Source organism: Strongylocentrotus purpuratus, unplaced genomic scaffold (assembly GCF_000002235.5).
Source record: "Strongylocentrotus purpuratus isolate Spur 01 unplaced genomic scaffold, Spur_5.0 spur5_scaffold_3, whole genome shotgun sequence".
Taxonomy (NCBI): domain Eukaryota; kingdom Metazoa; phylum Echinodermata; class Echinoidea; order Camarodonta; family Strongylocentrotidae; genus Strongylocentrotus; species Strongylocentrotus purpuratus.
In genome coordinates this window covers 28,505,297-28,525,081 of record NW_022145609.1, presented here as the reverse complement: position 1 = coordinate 28,525,081, position 19,785 = coordinate 28,505,297, and the positions used below count along the sequence as shown (strand labels likewise).

General features: G+C 35.6%; 2 protein-coding genes across 2 annotated transcripts; both read right to left on the bottom strand.

Annotated features, from left to right (window-relative positions):
- Positions 1-225: 225 nt before the first annotated feature.
- On the bottom strand, positions 226-8,114 carry LOC100893195 (lymphocyte expansion molecule). The gene is made up of 10 exons (XM_030996549.1): positions 7,874-8,114; positions 7,006-7,093; positions 6,448-6,618; positions 5,822-5,944; positions 4,936-5,073; positions 4,425-4,568; positions 3,088-3,255; positions 1,869-1,997; positions 1,305-1,429; positions 226-385 (listed from the first exon to the last, which is right to left on the bottom strand). Exons 1-10 carry the CDS (start codon positions 7,927-7,929, stop codon positions 286-288), a joined length of 1,242 nt encoding a protein of 413 aa, XP_030852409.1. The 5' UTR covers positions 7,930-8,114; the 3' UTR covers positions 226-285.
- Positions 8,115-10,738: 2,624 nt separating this feature from the next.
- LOC100893270 (acidic phospholipase A2 BpirPLA2-I) lies at positions 10,739-17,943 on the bottom strand. Its single transcript, XM_003729276.3, has 4 exons — positions 17,794-17,943; positions 13,257-13,407; positions 12,247-12,368; positions 10,739-11,145 (listed from the first exon to the last, which is right to left on the bottom strand). The coding sequence occupies exons 1-4, from the start codon at positions 17,843-17,845 to the stop codon at positions 10,892-10,894; spliced, it is 579 nt and encodes a 192-aa protein (XP_003729324.1). The 5' UTR covers positions 17,846-17,943; the 3' UTR covers positions 10,739-10,891.
- Between the last annotated feature and the right edge of the window lie 1,842 nt (positions 17,944-19,785).

Here is a 19,785-nt window from a genome sequence, read left to right as displayed (position 1 = left end):
TTATGTAGACTGGAAGTACTGTACATATAATTCTTTATTCGCCTATATCCACATAAATACGATGGATTGACAAACAAAATCCATTTTATCAAATACACGAAGCAGTGGTATATGGAAGTGTGTCTATCCTTGTGAAAGAAGCAGTATAGTAACATTGCATGGGTTATCTGTCCTGTACACGTACATCGCATTAAACAAACAAAAATACACCAGCTAACAAATGTCTACCTGTTCCACTTTTATTTCATTTTACTCTAGTTTAAAACTACATACATATGTTTGGTTCTACGTTTGCTGTGCATAGATGGTTCTTCTTGCTCTGACATAGTCTGCACTCTGACTTTGACTTTTCATCTCAACTGTGTTCACTCCTTGTATTCTCTCCCTATGGAGAAAAAGAAACAAAAAGAAACAAAATTGAGAAACAATTCAAATACCAAACCATAATATATATATTATGACTTCACAGCAGAGAGAAAAATAGAACAGTGATTTTACATATATGATTTTTAGGAGGAGGCTTCGAGGAATTTGTCACTTGCGCAATCCAATAAGTATTTGATAAAGCATTTTTTCCTTGCAGTTACAAAGTGCTACCCGCATTGCTCCACATGTTTGGGGAAATTGTGAAACCTTCATTTTGTTATTCCATCTTTATCAATAAGGTTTAACAATGAACATAAATAAAAGTTTTGCATGAAAGGTACTGCATGAGCTGACCCAAAATATCAATGATGAATCTTTTTTGTTAAATAAGGGTATACTGCACTTTGTGTTGAGAGGTTTGACTTGTGCTAAAGATCTTGTTCTGCACTTAATTTTATTCTGCGTTATAGGCACATATAGGACAAACTAAATGTGCAGCATTGTCCTGCAAATTTCGTAAAGCCAGTTTTAAAGGTAAAGACCAGTTCTAGTCATGCGATTGCATCGTGAAAGAAACATTGTGGAATCGATCAGAAAAGGTTGATCATCTAGCATATAAGTATCGGTGTGTACTGCAAGGTTCTGGAATCATCAAAATGATAAGAAATTTGTCCCAGTCTTGGTAAAGTTACAAGCACTGTACACAGAAAGATGTATATGTGACTACCCTATATCTATCCAGTCCGGATAGATATAACAATTTACCCAATATATCAATTATTAGGCGGTTTCCCGGCAAAATTTGTATCATCACGTATTAGTTGAAACATATTCTTCCACATGATTGGTGATAAGAGCTTCCATTCAATTTGTTGAGAGGGGGGCGTTTCCAAAACTGGTCTTTACCTTTAATTACAAATAGACTACTTCAAACTTACTGCATCATGTTATCCCTGCTCGTCCTTTCTCTCTTGACCTTAGAGTTGAAGACACTATCATGACCGTTCTGGTGCTGGGCTTCATGCCAATGCTGAACATTGTATCGTCCAGGGCCAACAGGGTTCTACAATTGGATGTGAAAACAATCATTATAAATGATAATCAATAAACTTGAATAGATCTTGAATAGGACCAACAGGGTTCTACAATTGGATGTGAAAACAATCATTATAAATGATAATTAATACACTTGAATAGATCTGATAAAATTTGTTGTCATTCAATGAACCAATACCATGCTCCCCCCTTTTGTTTGTTTATATTTTGTTTTACTTTGGAGGGGGTGTTGTTAGTTTAATTTTCTTATTTGATAAAGATTTATATTGAATTTTATTTTCTTGTTATGACAGCTTAAAATTTATCTTTGTTATCTACCATCAGCTATTTATGGAACATTTAGCAAAAGGTAACAAGACAAGGTACCATATACCAACATACTTTGAAGTAACTCTGCTAGATAAGAACAAAAACAAATGTGCATCATAATAAAGAGATGATCTTACCGTTTGTCCCGTGAAGAACTTCCTCGCTCGTTTATCAAATCGTTCAGCTGATGATATGAAAGGTGGTAGATTTTTACCCTGAGGTTTAGATAGTTCTCTAGGTGTGTAGTTACCAGGGGCAGGATCAGCCTGTAGAAAATATACAATAAATGTATTAATAAACATTCCTATAACGTAATTTGCTCAGGGCACTCATTCATCATCATCTTACTATAGTGCCTAAAAAAAGAAAGATGTTGTATTAATAATAATAATAATATTGGATTCTTATTGGATTCGTATTGCACTTCCAAAACATGGGTCGGTCCGTCAGAAATCTTTTCTTTTTTTTTTCTCTCCCTCTTTTGGCTGATATTTCTCAGTTTTGAATGCTTTAATATTTTATTTCTCTAAAAAAACGGTAAAAAAAAAAAAAGGCTTTAAAAAGCTGACCGTAGATTTCAAGATTTTCTGGTCGGTCGCAAAGGGCAATACAACATCTTTTTTGTAAGGCCTAGTTTTAAAGCCTGAATGGTTTTAAGCTATTATTCAGCAGACATCATACACTGTACATTGTCTGTGAGACAGAAGGGCGTTAAATCATAAATGATCTAATGTTTTAAGACAAGGTTAATACCCTCCTGGCTCGTACCCAACAGATGATATCACCTACACCCTTATGGCTCAAAGTAGATAAAATGTTGGCTTTGAATATAAATTCTATTAGATTGTTAGCTACAAAAGAAATGCATGTTTAATATCAAAATTAGGAATAGAGTCATCATTGACATGTGCAATGTGTACCCTCAGATTGGAATCTACAGGGTGTCATCAGCATTTCACTTCTATATTCCAATTTGAGCCTATGTCCTAGGACTCAGCAAGTTATGTCAACAAGATGAGTGACTTGAAATCTTAGTATAATATAGGGACTTGCTACTTAATTCTGCAGTCAATTTATGCATTTATCTTTTTTTTTATGGTGATACAGTACTTGTAATCATTTTTTGTATTGTAAATTTCTGCTTGCAAACCGTCAATGGTTTTACTGCAACATACATGAAGTTGAATATACATGTACATTATCTGATGGAATCCAAAGTCATGAAGGCACTGGTTTTAATATGACAACAAAGGTATTACAAATTGAAGATAGGAGTATGATTGTTTTTCTCTTCAGTTCCCTAACACATTATATGTGGATAGAATCAAACATGATTTAATGACGGTCTGAACTCACCCCTTTCCTTGGCCATTGGCTGAGTGTAGAGCAGTAAACGCGTTCAGACGGTCTTTCCGGGTATTGAGATATCTTGCTTAGTTTGCCCTTCCATGAATTATGTTCATCTTGCCATTTATCAGAGAAGGAATTCAGCTGGTACTGACCAGGCCCAAGAAGATGGTGACCCTAAAATAAAAATCATAACAGTAACAACAACGATTATAAATCAATCAATCTCTCACTATATGTTCCATGTCAGTTTCAATGAGAATTATAACAATAACAACAACGATTATAAATCAGTCAATCTCTCACTATATGTTCCATGTCAGTTTCAATGAGAATTATAACAATAACAACAACGATTATAAATCAATCAATCTCTCACTATATGTTCCATGTCAGTTTCAATGAGAATTATAACAATAACAACAACGATTATAAATCAATCAATCTCTCACTATATGTTCCATGTCAGTTTCAATGAGAATTATAACAGTAACAACAACGATTATAAATCAGTCAATCTCTCACCGTATGTTTCATGTCAGATTCAATGAGAATTGTTATTACTGTATGTCATCAGCTGCCAACAAGTAGGTTGTACACTGTAAGAGCCATGTATTGTCCATGGGAGTAATTGCCTTCTTGCAGCCGACAATTATACTCTCTTCAGATTCATTCAAAAATCAATATCTCAATATTTGATGATTCTCTCAAGGATGCCAGTTTTCAGGCCCTGGCAAGTTATTTTCAGACCATAGTTTAGGCTTTTTTGTGTACAAAATAGCTCATTCTAGGTGATTTTTAGGCCCTCTGATCAATTCTAACTGGCATCCCTGTTCTCTTTAATTGCTCCCTTCTCTATTTCACACTACCTAGGTTTTTGCCATCATATTGTTTAGTCATGTTCTTGTCATATTTGCAGAAAGACAAGATATGACTGTCTGCACATTACTCTTTCATCTCTCTTTCTCTGGCACTCAATTGCTACTTTCATCAACAACATCCTGTGATTTTTTTATAAAAAGAGCATTAACATGTCGAAATGTATTTGTACTTTGAACACATAAAATACAGACACAAACATCAATCGGGCTGTGCTCATTCTTTTCCCTCCAGTTTTGTGAAATGTACTGTAGTTTGATTTTTGAAGTAATCTACTATTTTTCTTTGCTTGTTCTCTCAGACAAATTTACCAATCAAAACCTCATATTGTAAGATATATTAGAAGAAATAATTTAGAGTGCTTTTTTGAGCAGTAATTGATGGGTTTTTAAAGATAGTTCACACATAGTCAACTTCCCCTTTCCATGAATACGTTTCTCGATAATGATGCAGATAAAGGTACTTACAGCTTTGGCAAGATGTCCTGTTTTGATAGGTGCATTTCTCTCTCCGGTGAAGAGGTCGTACGGCCCTCTGTTGCTTGTGACCTTACTGGTCAGCTCCTCAGTAAAGCTCTTGTTACTATATGTACCCGGTCCAAGCTCACAACCCTGTTCAGGTAGGAAACAAAGAATCAGTTCAGAAAAAAAATCATGCCAGGCTTTTCAAGTAAATATTTTAGGATAGGATCATAAATGTCTATATTTTATTAACACATGAATGAGAGGTGCGCAGTCTAATTCACTTCAGTACGCATTATACAGTGCAAAAGGATGTTTGTACACTCATGAACATATAACGAATTGTCGAGTGTCATATGACACCTTATCAGCCAATAAGATACTTGCTAACATATTGTTTCTTATTTCATATATCATATTAGGGAAGTTGCAATGTAAATATTTGGGACTTGACTAATAAATGTAGTGAATTTTAATATATCATATTATTGTAGGTAAATGACAGATATATACATACCACTGTAGGTAGATTTCTCGGAGTAGAAGAACCAGCATCTAGAAGACCTACAGTACTAGCTGAAATTTTAGACTTGGCCTCGATGGCTGCATGAGGTATGCCACCTTCTCCATATGTGCCAGGCCCAGGTACTTCCGTCTACAATTAGACCATATATAATACATAGTCGTTATAGTACATGCATGCAGACAAACGTCATACAGATGTATGTGATGGGTCATTATTGTTATCATGCCTTAATGGTGAAAATCAAAAATATATTTAAATCTTAAAGTGATTAAGAACAAATAGTATTTCAACAAGCAAATGTAGCAAAATGAAATACAATTTCAATTTGCCAAGTCATGTTATTTGTACTTACATATAGAATCACCTACGTGTATGAAAGATCAAGAATATTGCTTGAACATCTTAGGTTATTATGAAATACCTTATCCAGTGTTAGGAATATGATGAAGACAACCCCCCCAAAACAGGTAAAATATACATGAAATTTCGAGAGAAAAAAACAGCATTCTACAGTAATAACCTGTATTTCCCGGTTCCCCATCTAGGTAATAGAGAACTACAAAAATCATGACGCTACATGAAACCAAACTTTTTCTAAGTAGATGGCTTGTTCAGTCTTGGCAAGTCTTGTTCTGCGCTTTCACATAAAACATATTTACATCTCTTCACATATTACATTTCTGGCTTTATACCAAGTTGTGCTCCGCTGCATAAAACTTATCATTATCATTAATGGTAACTGGGCCATTAATTGTAACTTCCAAAGAAACCTTGATATCATTGGCTATTGAATGATGTTGCCATGGTGATAATATTGATGGCAAATGCACCATCAGTGGTAATTTTTATGCAACTGGACCTATGTTTTGATTCTTACCGTTATTTTTTGTTTAAATCTCCTTGCTTTAGTCTGACATATACCTCTTGTACTACCTGGTTTATCAGACATAGTATGAAGGAAGTCCTTGATGTCGTAAGATCCAGGGCCTAGATTCCTTGTCTGTAAATATGATTAATTAAACTTGATTAGTACACGTACTATAATACAATGTCTGTTGGGACACAATATGATTAACTCTGCTTTTCAGTATATGGGTTAATGATCTTGTGGCTTTAAACAGGTTAATTAATTTCTATCCATTTCTAATCAACTGCTAAGAAGTTTGGATAAACCATTCCTAAGTATTCTGGCCTCCTATCACATTCTGGGAGAGAAGTTGAACGTGCATAATTGTTATTCCCGGTTCTGCTGAATCAGATAGTATTTTAGCTCAGCTCTAATGTATGCATAAGTTTTATTGAGATGCTATACAATCTCACTGCAGTATTGTGAAAGATCTCCTGCTGAAAAGCGTGTGTGATTAAACCATACATGATGTGTGTCTTATGGTTTGTAAGAGGGAGGAAGGTAGGGAGAGAGAGAGGAGGGAGGGAGGAAGGGATATATAGAGAGAAAGAGAGATACAGAGAGAGAGAGAGAGAGCAATTAATCCTATGACTTACAATGCTACGTTTCTTTTCCCACTGTTCTTTGTGAAGTAGATGAGGTAATGCTGCCATACGAGCAGTCTCATATGCTCTAGACCATCCTGGACCTGATGCTTTCCTTGCTACCTCGTTGGCATTAAAACTTCCTACTTCTACTGCATACACTCCGGGACCTAACTTCCTTTTCTGAAATCATAGGAAAAACAAATTTAAGTTTGGTTAAGGCAAACTGAAGTAAAACTGCAAAATGGAAGGAAACATCTTTCTTAAACTGATGTGCTACTATTAAAAATGGTTGAAATAGTTATTAAATTTGTTCATTGATTAAATATAATCAACTTATCGACTCAAATGAGGAAATTGCATGAATGAATGTATATTCATAGGAGAAAATTTGAAACGGATTTATCTTGCCAAAGAACCACACTTTTTGGATCTATTTTCACTTTCAAAGCTAATTGAAGAAAACGTATTATTGGTATTGATATGATCAAACCTTGAGTTGACAAACACGACTGTTTATGTCATTTAAATTATTTATCGTAGAGAAATGAGTCAATGAATAAAACTTACCAGATTGTGCATAGACTTCTTATCATACCAGACCTGTGTGTAGGTACCAGGCATTTTACTCTGTGGATGTACGCCAGATACATCAAACCTAGAACAAAAATATTACAAAAATCAAACATAAAGTCACAATTCCTTTTAATATATAGAGATAACAACCTTATGAAAGGAATATAATAAAAGGAATTATGACTTTATCTTGGTTCTTGGTTGGTTGGTCCTCCAAAATACTCGTCCAGTTAAAACTCGAGTATTTTGGAGGACCAACCAACCAAGAACCAAGATAAAGTCATAATTCCTTTTATTATGTACCTTTCATAAGGTTGTTATCTCTATTGGAATAAATCAAATCAATAATACTCTCGTATGGCTGGCTTTCATTAAGAATAAGGGGTGTGAATTAAGATTGCTTAAGGTCTCATTAATAAATGACCCCATCATCGATTCTTTAAACCCCTTTTGAGAAAATTAACCCTCCTATATATAGAACCATGAATAAAATGAAGATGTAAATTGTAGGACAGAAACCCTCTTGAAGCATAATTTAAGAAAATACTTTCGTCACAATAAGCATCTGTAGATTTGATATTGGAGAGTTGCGAGACCAAAAATGGATATCCAGTTCTATTATAATTTTTTTTTTTTTTTTTTTAATTTAAAATATATTTAAAAAATTATATTTGCCGAGACCAAAATAAAAAAAAAGACAAAATTCAAAAGGCGTAAAATGCTCAGGGATGTTTCTCTCAATGATCACCCAGTAAATGAACATTATAGACCTAAACTTTTCCTTTTCATCTTAAAATGTACACGTCTATCTAGATGCATGAAGCCTGGGGGAAATTAAATCATAAGTGTATATAGTTCTTACCTGGCTTTCTGTGTGCCGAAAGGCGCGCCTTGGAAGGACTTCACGGAAGCAGACATATCCTCACCTTACTCAGTTAAAAAAGACAAAACCACACCAAATGTCGAGCCTTTGTGATGATACTGCACACGATTAAATCTTTGAATATGCTTTCATATAAAACGTCCCATTTCAATTCTAAAGTATTATTTCAAATATATATATATATATATATACCGATCGCGGGGACTGAGCATATTATGAAGTACGCGATCGAACAGGTGGATTTGGTAGCGATGATCCACATGTTTACAAACTTGGGGTCAAGCTTGCTACGGTTGCCATAGTGCTCATTTGCATATGAATGAATGCGCACTTTGGCAAGATCCGCCCACTGTGCTAGTCTACGTCGCAGCCGAATTGGATGCATCACAAAGCGGCATTTCCCCTTTCTTTTTTTGGTGGTTGGGGGGGGGGGGGGGTGGTGAGGAGGTTTTAAGTTTTTTTTAAAAGTATTTCTATGTTGTTGTTGTTTTTTTAATCTTTAGTCAATGCTTATTGTTGATCGCACAGTGATTAAAAAATTGTTATACCTCACCATTTTATTCTTACCATTTCTGTAAAGTCACATGGATTGGAAAAGAAGACCTACGGTTTAAAGTTATTAAGTTAATCTTTCTCTTTTCCCGGTATCCATGTGACTCTCTTCAAAATGTATTCTTGTTATGTATTCACTGATTTTCTTTGTCTTTGCCGAATTAATAATAATAATACTTGTACAATAAATAATAACAACATCATTTAGACCGTATCCCTGTGTTTATTGGAAGTGGAAATACAACATGACAGAATAGCTGGTTCTAAGCTGAATTCAAGTATGGCCAAATAGAAAAACAACATGTTTAGCGTCCTGTTTTTTGGAAAAATAGGAAGGAGGAGGAGGCCCCTTTCTTTCTTTTTTTCTTTTTTTTCTTTCAAAATGGCCGCTCGAAATGCCCGCTCGGTACATTTTCCCTGTCAGTCGGGCTATTTTTTAGGATGACCGCCGACATTTTTTTTGTTTTTTTTGTTTTTTTTTAATCAGAAATAGATCCATTTTAGCAGTGTTTTTCATGTTTCTTTTTTCTATTAAAATAAGAAATCCAAATTTTTTTTTTTTTTTTTTTTTTAAATGGGGGGCGGCCCCCAAAAAGGAAGCGGGCGGGGACGCTAAATGTTTATTTTTTTAATGGCCTATCAGAATAATAATAATAGAGGGTGTTTTTCAATTTTGTTTTAATGTTTATAAAGTTTGCCAAGTATACCCGAGACTATAAAAAACATTTCGATAAAGAAAGAAGACCGGCAACACCAAGTGCATGCGATAAATTGGTGCATAGATAACATTATGACGTATGGGTACGTAACAATGGAAAGCACAATGGCGCATGCGTATAGCATATTGCCACATTAAACAGCTGCCAGAAGAGTAGTATAGTTTCCTCAGACTCTCTTTCTATTTTTTATAAATTTTGTCTCGATCCCTCTCTTTTGTTTATTCTCTCTTTCTCTCTCCCTCTCTTCCTCTCTCTCTATCACACACAATCATACGCACCCTTCCCTTCTTCAATCTCTCTTTCTCAGGCACTCTATTTCTCCGCATTATGCAAACACACATGACACGCACACAATCTCTCTCTAACTCTCCCCCTCTCTTCCTCTTTCTCTCTATCCCCTCTCTCTCTCTCTCTCTCTTCAAATTCGACAACTTCTACAGAAAATTCTCTACAGGTTACTTTGGACACAACACATATTTGAAATCAGCCGACAAACAGTTTATTTTTATCACGGGGTGTGTATTTGTTTGAAAAGATTTTCACAGATTCCCAAATTACGTTATTTAATTAAAAACTCGAAATCTAAAAATCTAAAAACTTTTATCAATCAAAGTAGATTTTTGTTGCCAAGAGAAAGACTATGCACCAGATGTAACATTCATTATAATATTTGCAGTCATCTGTCAATATCGTAATTACTGCTTATTATGAGCTATAATACAATGGAATAAGATGTAATACTTTCACATGAGTTACAGAATATGATATACAAACGATGGCAAGTGTCCGACATGCTGGCAATTGTCGTTCTTTTTTTTTCTCGACATAAAGCATCATATTTTCACCCTGGGATTGAATATTAATAGTACCTCGATATGTACTATCAGATTACCTAATAATTGTTTTATAACGTCAGCCGTAAGTTCGTGTTTAGGATAATAATCTTATATTATATGTCGTTGAACTCATGTTGTGTATCCACATGATATTAGTTTGTTACTAACTGCATTAATGAATATATAGCCAGCTTTTTCTTATTGAGTTGGGAATGACAACATCTCTGAATACATAGGTGGTCTTATCCCCTGCCCCCTTTGGTTTGTTATATACGCTAAATCTATTTACATTATTTACATGCAAAACGAAAAGTGAAATCTCTGGACATACTAATGGACGTTATTGTCCCCTGCCCCCCCCCCTCCCCCGGTTAGTTGACTTCGCTAATTCAAATTATGTACACCATTTACAAGCTCATGGTATGTTGGAGCCCTATCCATACTATACAATGAAAAGCATACAATAGAGAATTGATTACATCTTTGATGATTGATGACCATTATACCTGACTGCTAAGAAAGCATGTGTATGCTTGATGTATAAAAGCCTGAACATTGGCATAGGTGGGAGACGGTTTAAAAAGAAAAGCAAACAATCCGTTCTTCACGTCTTGTATTATCATCTATAATGAGACTTTCATTACTTCCCATGCATGAAAGTCGCTACTCTTTATGCAATGCAAACGAAGTTTACGCAAAAATGTGTTATTTTTTGTCCGGTTTTCTTTTGTTTTAATTTTTGACTAATTTAAACGTAAAATTGTTTTTTGCAAAAAGCTCTCTTTCAGGTGAGATGAGTAGGTTGTTGTCTTTATTCAACTAGAGCTCCAAATAAGCATTTTTTGAGACCAAGATTTCTCTCTACACAGACCACTAATTAGCATGATAATTTAAGGTCTCTGTGCTACCTGTTGATAAGCGCCTCTCTCGTCGCCGCCTACCACTGCGGTCGATGAATTCGAAGACGTATCGACGTGGTAGCTGACGACAGCCTGGGCGAGGCGGGCATCGCAAAACCTCTTCTCAAAGTTAGCAAAGACAGTATTATAGGAGTCTCTGTTACGACGCAGACATGAAGCCAGGAGACGATCACACTCACACAGTCTGAAGGCACACTCGGTAGATGGGTCACTCAATGATCCAGCTGGCCATCAAACAAAAAAATAAATTGTAATATTTCAGTTAAATGCTATTTTGCTATATATGTAGTGATAATTCTCGCCACTAAACCTATCTCCACCTCATTATAAAGTTCTGCAAGAGAACATTATGAATGACTTTACGGCATATATTAAATGCCTTGCCGATAATCTTAAATCTCTGGGACTAATTGTTAGTCCCACACCCCTCTCACTACCTACCATTGTTAGGGTCGTCGATACAAAATAGCGGAATATCATCAAACGTACTGACGCGTCTCTAAAATGAGATTTTATTCCCTTTTTTCCGAGCGAGAGAGATGCGAAGCGAGTTTTGACAATATTATCACAATTTATTTTTGTTAACAGGTGATGAATTTTAGAGCCAGTTTGTTGCGATGGACTACACAAATGGTGTCGGGGCTATACCTTGATATCCTTATCTTTCTATGCTCATTACTCCGCCAGTATACATTTTCTTCCAAAATTGTTTGGCACATGTAATCTTGAATATTCAGTGTAAGTTTCGTTTGATTCTGTGAGAATTCATTTTCTTTAATTTTTACCAGAACTCAAGTTTATCTTTAAAGATGAAGTTGAGTTCTGGTCATGCGATTGCATTGTGAAAGAAACGGTGTGGAACCGACCAGAAAAGGTTGATCATCTAGCATATAAGAATTTGTGTGTATTGCAAGGTTCTGGAATCATCAAAATGATAAGAAATGTGGCCAAGTCTTGGTAAAGTTACAAACATTTGCACAGAAAGATGTATATGGGACTACACGAACACGTGGCGTAAAAAGCCGGCCCCCGATTTTTACGATGTTACATGCATATTTAGAATATGAAGGCATTTGAAGAGCCATGTTTTTCAGGGAACATGTCTTAACTGATGTTCTTCCACACTTGCATAATAAGAATGAGTAATGCTCACAAATTATTTTTCACCTCTTCCCAGAACTCAACCTTCTCTTTAAGGGAGGAATGGAGAGAAGGAACAGACGGGTAAAGTAGAGGAGCAAGTAGAGATGGGTAAAGAGAAAAGTTTGAATGAGAGGAAACAGATTATAACTAAGATAAACTGGATGGAAGAGGATTTTACGTACCACAGACAATGTTGCCATTTCCTGATGCACAGCCTTGTTTCGTATACTGATACGAAGAGAAGTATAGTCCACAATGATCATCTTCTACAGTCTGGTAGCAATTATCATGCTCCATACAACACCTATATAATTATAATAGACATAATCAAATCATGCACCTCACATCCATACAGCAGTTCGAATCTTTTTGTATAATATTTTGATTTGATTTTTATTTCTGCATTTTTTCCAAATAAAATACAACTGAATAACAAAGAACATATAAATGTAAGGTATAATACAACATAAACAAACAATAATTTCTTCATGTCAAAATGTTTTTTTTTAAACATAATATATGTACATATAATAACGAAACTTAATATTTCCATAACATATTATCATAAATTTAAAGTATTATCCGAACTATTCTGTTGGAAAAGTGCAGGAGACCGCAATCATAAGCAAAACTTGACAAGGATGTCGGCCTCGAAAAAAAAATCTTAAGGTAAACCTTAAAATATGATATGATATAATGATATGATACAATATGATATGAAATGATATTGTATTACAAGTATATCATATTGTATTACGTTATCTGATATTATATCATATCGTATCCAATACAAACATCTTTGGGTAATGCTATTGATATCAGAGTGTAGCATTCGTTTAGTACAATGTTTTATGATAAGCCTCTTTAGTAGGCATAAAGAGAGAGTCCACCTTTTGCTTGGATGCAAATACGACACAAATTAAAGCATTCTTGATTATTTTGTCATGCTGGTATTATATCGAGTGTACACTTCGAGTGGAAGAATTAAGTATATTATATTGTGGGTTTGGGAATTTCGTTCGTATCCCCTCTCAGCCCTCTGAATAAATGCTAAATCAATACGTAATCTAAAATTAAGATAGAGAGAGAGAGAGAGAGAGAGAGAGAGAAGGGGGAGAGGGGGGAGAGGGAGAGAGAGAGAGAGAGAGAGAGAGAGAGAAAGAAAGAAGGTAAAGTAAACTGTAAGACCCACCTGTCTACGTCATCTACTGGCTTTCCGCTGCCCCCGAGTCCACACCAGCACCCATAGCCATTGAAGTCAAATCCACTCCTACCAGTGTAGCAGCTAATTACTGTGTCGAGCTCCCATAGGGAACGCTTTTCCTTGGTAGGGGCGGCATCGACTAAAAGTAGAGATAACAACAACAACAACAACAAAGTAAAACATTTGATAGAAAACGAGACGGAATACGCTATAGCCCACCATCCCTTTCGATGAACAGGCTCGTTTAATCTAGTCATCACGGAGGCTAACGATAATATTATTATGACCACAGTATTAGCTTCAATTCATGCATGTGCTATCCTGTGAAGAAGTTTCTTTTTGTGTGTGTGTGTCTTACTCTACTAATATTTCGTAATAATTATGTACTACTAATTATACTCGACCAGTAAAACCAATCAATCAATAATAATTATGACAAAACAATTCAGCAATTTAGCAAAATATTAATGCAGGCCACTCTTTAACATGGTCAGAACTCAGAATGTTTCTTAACATCGCAATTATAGGCTACATGCATGCAGCCAAGACAATTCGAGATATTATATCGGAGGATTTAGATGTGTAAGTGCTTTACAATACAGCATCTATTATCCTACTGACCTCAGTCAAGTATAAAATAATCTAGATATTAGCCTTATGATATTATTACTGGTCAGTTAAGTTTGTAGTAGTAGTAGTAGTAGTAGACTTTATTGGATAACTTGTTTAGCACAAGGCTAATCTGCCACAAGGTCCATTGCACATAAATAAAAAGCAAGTTGAATATACAACAGTTTAACACATACAATAACATTAAACAATACCTATGAAAATAGTTTACAACATACTGAAATGAATTATACATTGCAATTTGGAATCACATCACTTTCTTAAAGATAAAAAGCTAAATATAACTTAAAACCAAGTACTTTTCCTATTCTTAATTAAACTTTCATGACACCAGTGTATAGGCATATACTAGTAAATCCTTACAATTCTTGTTCTCATTTTCGTTCTTTTTGTTTCCTGTTATTTGTTGTACGTATTTTTTAAAGTATTTGTTACCCTATATTCGTTTCTGTTATGGTGGATGTTAAACGTATTTGTGACCCTGCCTTTTCTCAGCTGAGAAGGATCCAAGAACGTGTATTTCTCTTCTTCTGACAGAGGACGTCCTGCGGGGCCATTATTTTTTCGGGTAGATAAAGATGAGTTGTACGATAACGAGTTCCGAGGAGGATGTAAATACGATTAAAAGTTTGTCAATTTGAAATAATGTTGTTGTTGTTGTTTCGATTAATGGCGTTTCAATCGTCATTTGATGATTTCCGCCAGGCAATGCGAGAGAGCGTAGTTACTGGTCCTCTCTTAATTAACACTTTTACTGTTGGACCGACGATGCCTAGTGGCGTTGTGTTGTGCAATTAACAATGTCAGTAAATGTATTGTTATTCGGCTTGTTATTTTAAAGAATTCGTTAGGAAGGAAATGATGAAGTGGTTGAATATTAGTTGCGATCAGTTCATTACGTTAGGACGTTAGTTTAAAGCCTCTCTCCGTATAATGAAGCAATTTCTAATATATAAGCAATAATATTATATATCGTTCTTTATATTCCTCAATATTTACAATGTTCAAGTTCACATAGCGCCCTACAGGGCCCGCCCACGCATCAGAAAGAAAAAAACACATCTGTAATGGAATCACACGATGCCCTTGAATGAGATGGACTACATGTACTTTGTATTAAGTCAATGTACTGATGTAAATTGAGGTTGGCATTTCGCCAGCCGTGTTCGTCAGAAAACGGAAATTCTTTAATTCTTTGTTGGAAATGTTGAAAGCTGATGATTTTCCACCTGCTTTTTTTCTCGGTATAAAGATATGGACCTAACACACAACAGGGGTACTACTGTGAGATCGCGTGATCTAGGATGCAGGACACAAGGTCAGAGGTCGAACCTGGGACATTCTTGAGTTGGGGATCACATCAGTTTCTAGGCAAAGAAAAAAAAGTTTCCCAAGGTTTGTACATGTATTCACGGCTAAAAGAAGGTCGAATTAGAGGGTCTCGTGACAATGTTATTCATCATAAAAGGTGAAAATTGAACAATTATGTGAATAATGCATCCTTTGTAAAAATGCAAATGGCTGCAGACTTATACATTACAATATACTTTGATTTTTGTTTTGGTTATTACATTTTCGAGACTAAAATTTAATCGTTATCATCATCATATCCGACATAATTATCGAATAATTTAACAAGAAAAAAGGAAAGAGTTTGAGTTTGAGTTTATTAACAAAAAAAATAATAACAAGTAAAACATAATGTATCACTGGCAAGCATGATTACATAAAATATAACAATATAACACAAGATCGATAACATAACACATGAATAATATAAATATTGTTTTACAAAGTATGTCGTATGTAAATGGAATAAAATATTATATGTACACTTTTGTTGTTAAAGGGGGTACCAGAAGTTAGCACAAGTGCTAGTCGAGTCTGGTTCCCTGTCTTTGGCAAGAATTTTAAAACTATTTTTTTTAGAGTGCATACTCTATAGCTCGAAAGCAGTTAGTTTTTGCATATTCACTTGATGTTTAGGATTTAACAATATTAGGGTTGACTTCATTGTGGAAACCAGTAATAGCTGAATCATAGTGGAATGTATACACTCCATGCAAACCAGCAGTTGAATAACTATTTTGATTTTGGAATTTGAGCGGACTATAGCTGTTTAAGACTTTATTCTCTACCGTAAGTTCTTTCAAGAACAATTATGTCCATCCGTGTAGGTTCAGTAGGTTCGTATAGAAAAAGCAAACATTTCCGAAAATATAATTTGGAGGATAAAGAATATTATTCTCGTTACTCATAAAATCATGCTGATTATATATTCACATTGACAAATTTCATATATAAACATGCATGTATATGATATCTATATATATTTATATACCATCAGCGAATTTAATACAAACATAAAAATAAATCATTTTATGGCAAGATTACGCACAAAAAAGACAGTGACGAAATGTCGGGAAGTGGGGGTGCATGGAGAGGGATGGGGTTCTTCTCTTGAGTTATAGTCAACCGCTAAAACTGAATATTTATGAATGCAGATGATATCAAAGAGGGGCCAGGAGACATCTTGTGATCAGTATATAGTTAATAAACAAACGAGTAATAATTGTATATGATATAAGATTATGAGGATTATGTTTTGCAAAGTCGAAAGCAATATTGAATAAAGATGATTTTATTAAAGAAAAAAAAAGATTATGAGGATGATGATTATTCACAGTATTATGGCGCCAATTTCTGTTTAATTAAACTCATTAAAAGGCGCACTATCCTCCGATGGATGAAGTCAATAATTTGGTATTTGGCAAAACAGGTAAGTTATGGAGGCACGATTTAATATGGTAATGTGAATACACCACGGATAATCATGATGAATCGTGCATAAACATGTAAATTGTCAATAATATATATAACCGATCTATTACACTAAAAGTGCGGCGATTTAGGGGTGACATGCCTCCAGAAAATGAAGACGATCGTCATCGAGTTGAAAGTTTCGGAAACATTGCAAATATCAGTAAAGCACACATAGTCTAAAATAATGATTGAACTCATTTACTATTCATCCTGTCTCTTTACAGGAGATGCAAAATATAAATAATAATAATTATTATTATATCCTGCATCAAAAATTTATTGGCTTTTGATTGGTTGAGAGCTTGTCACATGACTATATGAGAGTACTATTTTGGTTTACTATTTGGGAGTTGAAAAACAAATGTGAATTTTTTTTTCAAATCTTAATTTAATGAAAATAAAATATTTTAAATCTTTTTAGATCAAAATTGACATTTTTTTTGTTTTAAATTTTTTTCTTCCAAAAAATTATTTTTAATTTTTTTTTTAAAATAAATAAATTTTTGATGCAGGATATAAAACAAATATACCATGCCTTCTATTCGAAGTACTGGTTAAACTATGGGCCTCGGTGACTACAAAAGTACCATTTGCTTCGGGGCTGCGCCCCTCAGCAAATAGTACTATTGGAGTCACCTCTTGCGCATAGTTTTAACCAGAACCTCTCAAGGCAGTGTATATTTGTATATTATTATTATACTATATTCATAATACATGTAATAATAATAGGCCTGTAGTCCAACTGGCGCGTGTCGTCTCTAGCTCATGCAGCCGGCCTGGTCACGTAAAGACCTCAGGCTACAAACAATATTTTGAATATGACATGATAATTACTGACAATCCGAAAGCACTGTGAATCCGGGCTGTGAATGCTTTAAATTGAGACATCATTAGCTTAGAATAGTTTGAGTTACATTAGTCAATTGACAAGCAGGATTTACAAAATGGCATAACAGTGAAATAATAATGGTTTATAATGGTGAATATTGTTTAAATGATTTTCTGTTACTCTTTGTTACGTTCAACAATCATATCATAATCTTCAACACAAACACAACATAATATAACTTACCCTGATACAGGAAAGCAAAGATGATTAAGGTTGCAAGTGATAACGAGACCATTGTTTCTTGATAATACTGAGTCGATCCAAGTATAGAAATTGAGATGGAGGATGTGTATATAGCTCGAGCAGGGTTACGCCAGAGTTCTAGTAGTAGTGTGGAAGAGTGTTTGGGTACGCTTGGCTTTATATGTACCGTTTCCGATTTTCCAATTTATGAATCACTCAGCTCCCTTGGGGTGAGTGTATTCTTTTCGTCTAGCCTAACATCCAAACTCTTTTCTTTAATACTTATCGAAATCAAACATAAGGTTTTGATTTCGATTAATTATATACCATGCCTAAAAGTGCAAATCGCACTTCTGAAAAGCACTATATTGATTCTATCAATTGGCTTTTATTATCTCTTCTTTGTTCAACTGTTTTGTAGAGCCTATAATTGGTACAAAAGCAGTTTAATTAAGAGGTGTTCTTGACAGGAAACCAATACTTAGAACACACATACCCCTAGGTGCCTTGTGAGTGCTGTGCGTACACAATCATGAGAGTTTCATTCTCAGATCCTCGATCGAGCCCAGGATCAATTTACTTTACAGTCTCTCTCTACGTCTTCCGTATCTCCATTAATTTTGATTTGTATAGTAATCGCCACCAGGCGCTTACGCAGGGGGGGGGGGGGGGGGGGGGGGTCGAAACCCCCTTCAATTTTTGTTTATGTGTGTGTTTTGGAGGAACATCCCCCCTCCGCCCTCATATTTTGTTTTTAATATTTAAAAAAAAAAATGGTGCCAAAGGGTGACCAAAAAAGTTGTCCTTAACCCCCCCCCCCCAACTGAACGAAAGGGGCACCCCTGAAAATAACCCGTGGACAATTACCCCACCATTGAAAATTACCCACTTGGACTACCCCCCCCCCCCCCACCCAGGACAAGCAAGGGCAACCAGCCAACCACCCCCGGGGAGAATCCCCCTCCCCAGAAAAATTACCCCCTATTGACATGTTCATTAAAAGGGAAGTAACGGCCTGAAAATAAATTAGTTTTAATTAAAGCATTTCTTTTTCGGGGGGGGGGGGGGTAATTGTCCTCGGGGGGGGGGGGGGTAATGGTCCACGGGCGGTATATTTTGGGGGTTTAATTGTCCCGCTGGTAATTGCCCGGGGGGGGGGGGGGTGAATGTCCAGGGGGTATTTGTCCTAGAACCGTATTTGATCACATGTGCAGGTCGATAGAGCACATCTCTAGGACGATTTAAGTATTTTGATGAACAGGGGTCAGAAATAAATATCTAACATCAATGCTCTCTCTGACGAGTTTTGTGTGCGATTATACAGCCGAAATTTATACATATGAAGCGGATATATTTGAGAAAACTTCCATATATTAACTTTATTTTATGGAGCAAATGTGCAGGTCGATAGAGCACATCTCCAAGTCGATATAAGTATACTGATGAACATAAGACAGAAAATAAATATGTAACATCAACGCTCTCTCTGAGGAGTTATTTGGGTGTGATTACAGACTATGAAGCGAATATAATTTTTACCTGGGGCACCCCTGAAAATTACCCACGAGGACAACCCTGCCCCCCCCCCCCAGGTCAAGCAAGGACGGCACCCGCCGAGGAGAATTACCCCCTCCCCCCCCCCCCCCAGAAAAATCGCCCCCTATTCATTTAAGGGATAGTCCACCCTGAAAATATAAGTTGTTTTTATAATAAAAGCATGATTTTTGTTCGGGGGATGGGGGGGGGGGGGTAATTGTCCCACTTGTAATTGGCCCTGGGGTAATTATCCAGGGGTAATTGTCCTACAACCGCATTTGATCACATCGGTCGCAAATGGCCGCCGTTTAATTCACACACAGCTAGCTATTGAAAAAAAAAGGGACATTTCCCCCATGACGTCATAATTATACTCGGACCGGTCATCAGTGAACGTGAACTCGTAAGCTCTACAAAATCTATTCAGATTTTTCCAAATTCCTGTACTTGCTAGCT

Coding starts and splice junctions, on each gene's coding strand:
- LOC100893270 (XM_003729276.3), bottom strand. CDS start 17,845: ATGGTCTCGTTATCACTTGCAACCTTAATCATCTTTGCTTTCCTGTAT. Junction 12,369..13,256: donor CCAGTAGATGACGTAGACAG/GTGGGTCTTACA, acceptor ATAATTATATAG/GTGTTGTATGGAGCATGATA. Junction 11,146..12,246: donor AAATGGCAACATTGTCTGTG/GTACGTAAAATC, acceptor TTTGATGGCCAG/CTGGATCATTGAGTGACCCA.
- LOC100893195 (XM_030996549.1), bottom strand. CDS start 7,929: ATGTCTGCTTCCGTGAAGTCCTTCCAAGGCGCGCCTTTCGGCACACAG. Junction 5,074..5,821: donor GATTTAAACAAAAAATAACG/GTAAGAATCAAA, acceptor GTCTAATTGTAG/ACGGAAGTACCTGGGCCTGG. Junction 1,998..3,087: donor GCCAATGGCCAAGGAAAGGG/GTGAGTTCAGAC, acceptor TATTTTCTACAG/GCTGATCCTGCCCCTGGTAA.